This window comes from Alnus glutinosa, chromosome 1, assembly GCF_958979055.1.
Source record: "Alnus glutinosa chromosome 1, dhAlnGlut1.1, whole genome shotgun sequence".
In the NCBI taxonomy this organism is placed as follows: domain Eukaryota; kingdom Viridiplantae; phylum Streptophyta; class Magnoliopsida; order Fagales; family Betulaceae; genus Alnus; species Alnus glutinosa.
In genome coordinates this window covers 24,703,417-24,706,252 of record NC_084886.1, presented here as the reverse complement: position 1 = coordinate 24,706,252, position 2,836 = coordinate 24,703,417, and the positions used below count along the sequence as shown (strand labels likewise).

The window sequence follows — 2,836 nt, the reverse complement described above, 5'->3', positions numbered from 1 at the left end:
AATATTAATTATATGGCTGAAAGAAATTCTTCAACTGGTACCTCATAGTGGTAATGGTCTGTTTAGGTGTTCGATATTTGAAATCAGAATTTATTTCTTATTTGGTGCGCGAATTTTGAGGTATGACTTTGTAAAATAAAATTAGAAAAAGTTGAATATAGTATGATTTGTTTATAAAAAATTGAATAAAATACGATTTGTTTTTGAAAAAGTTGAATAAAATATGATTTGTTTGTTGAAAAAATAAACACTGTAGCAAAAGGTTGAATAGAATCAGAATTCTACTCTTGGGTGTCGTGGGGCAAAATCAACATTATACCGCGGAATTCGGGGATACTACATTTATGTAGTAAATTCAAAATATTTATTAGGGATGCATACCAATCCACTCAAACAATCTTAAGCACATTATACATAAAATATAGATGTTGTGACAAAGGAAAAATATAGAAATCACTAATATTTAACACGGGAAGCGTCCAGCTTAAGCAACAGAAAGATCAACAAAGATGCCAAAGAGTAGGATTGACAGTCCGGTAAAGTTGACCAAATGCAGCTCACGTTGACTAGCTTGATTATTTTGCTTCAGCAAGGTAGCTTTCTCCATCAACCCAGTCAGAGCAGCGCAAATTGCCATGTACAGGAGTGCCCTGCCCAAAGCTGCATGCCACGGGCGAGCTCTAACCCTTGTGTGTGTTGAAGCTCGTGGAAACATGAATGTCACGAAACCAAACACCCACTACAAAACAAATTACGTGGACAAGAGAACTTTAGCAAATCGCTTTCTGTTTTTTTTTTTTTTATGTTGTTGAAGATTGTAGTCTGGCCTTAATTAGTGAAGTTCAAACACATTTATAGGTAAAGTTGGGTTGTTACCTGAAAGCAAAACAAGCATATGGTGGATATCCCAATCCATGAATGCAAGCTATACATATCTTCGATCTTTAGCATATCATGGAACTTGAAAACAGCGCATATCCCAATAATTCCCAGACATATAGCAACCAGGTTTTGTAACATGTGAACAAACTTCTGAACATTATGACTCCCTGGTACCATCTTGTATGCCATTATCGCTGCTCATGACACCAACGTTATGTACGAATTATGAAAATCCATAATTAACTTCTATTAAACCTACGGAGTTGTCTCAAAACTAATATAATATATATATTTGAAATTTTTTAACAGCAAATTCAGACAGAAAGGTAAGGCAATACCATGGCCAGCAATATAAACGAGACCAAACAACATAAGAAACGGGTGAACCTGCCAAAAAAAAAAACGAAAAACACAGAAGAAGATTTCAAGATTTGCATTAAAGTATAGCATGAACTGTGGAACTAATTAACATTCTTATATTGGAAGCAAATAGTGTTACGTTGAAAACTCGATATGGATTGTCGGAATCATATTCTAGGCCCTCTCGATAATGCAACAACCAGACAAGCATGAGAATTAAGGCCACGAGGCCAGCCAGGTATGCCACTGGAGTTATACCCCTGTACGGGAGCATGCGCCTGTCGATGTCCATAACGGGTTATGAAGCTGCAGATGAAGATAAAATAAAAAATAAAAATCTGATGGGCTTAAATTTGATTGCCTCTGGTTCTGAAAAGTGTTGTGTTCGGTGAGTTCTTATAGAAATCTCTTCTCTAAAGCTTAAAGAGTAAATACATTCTTCTCGGGATTGCTTGTTGGGTTTGGTATCATGAATGAGGAAACTTTGTCCTTTAGCAAAGCATCCGCAGGAAAAAACTAAGCCAGCTCTAGTCGTACCAAGGGATTTATTCTCTTTTACTTGCTTTAACAAACTTTTTGATTCCACAAGAAAGAATCGTAAATAATTACTTCTTTGTGGCCTATACTATATATATATATATCAATTCAAGGGGTAGCAAGTCTGTTGGACTGTATGAGTGAATATAAATTACAAGTACTGTCATAGGTATACATATATTTGATTGTTACGTTATATGTACATTGGAAAAGTATCAGAAAGGGAATCAATCTGTTCTTAAAAAAAGAAAGAGAAAGAATAAATGAACATATGGTCCTAGTCAGATTGATGAATAAAGGTATCACCTAGCTCAGATAGTTATGATCAAATTTTGTTTTATGTCATCCGAGGCATGGAAATCGAAAGAGTAAATAGGAAGGGTTATTTACTGTCATAGGTATAGATGCATTCGATTGTTATAGGCTATAAACAATGGAAAAGTACATGCGCAGTAAATCGCAAAAGTATGATCTTTTCTAGAACAAAAGCAATCAAGGAACAACAGGTAAAGGAATCTTAGGCAAACCAATGATTATTTTACCAGAAAAATATACTTAATTAGCCCATAGTTGAAATGGTGGAATATACTTAAAAAAGTGATATTCCACCATTTCAACTATATATAACTGATCTGTTATATAGTAGTTAACATCGTGTGTTAGCTCTTTTCGTCAAATTGGACAGAAATTGTCACGTACGTGACCTACACATGACTTTTTTGAGCCAAAACATTTCAAAATGCCGTTTGTTGATGTTTTGAAAAGATACAGTTAGCCAGCACCCTAAACTTGCACACCTTCTACACTTTACACTTAATATTCCAAGCTAACATCCTCTGACACTTACTACTCCAAATAATCAGTTTTGTTTAGGTTAACCAATTATTAATAACAAAAATTTGGGTTAAATAACCCATTGGTACCTGAGTTTTAAGCGTTTTTAAATTTAGTACTTCAGTTTTGTTTTGTATCATAAGTGATACCTGAATTAGGAGTAAAAACTTATTTGGTACCTCTGTTAGATTTTCTGTCCAAATTTTAATGCTTCACTACGTGT

At 34.5% G+C, this 2,836-nt stretch overlaps 1 protein-coding gene across 1 annotated transcript; it reads right to left on the bottom strand.

Annotated features, from left to right (window-relative positions):
* Positions 1–428: 428 nt before the first annotated feature.
* On the bottom strand, positions 429–1,700 carry LOC133858718 (probable transmembrane ascorbate ferrireductase 3). The gene is made up of 4 exons (XM_062294186.1): positions 1,382–1,700; positions 1,221–1,269; positions 877–1,076; positions 429–739 (listed from the first exon to the last, which is right to left on the bottom strand). Exons 1-4 carry the CDS (start codon positions 1,532–1,534, stop codon positions 485–487), a joined length of 657 nt encoding a protein of 218 aa, XP_062150170.1. The 5' UTR covers positions 1,535–1,700; the 3' UTR covers positions 429–484.
* Positions 1,701–2,836: the final 1,136 nt, after the last annotated feature.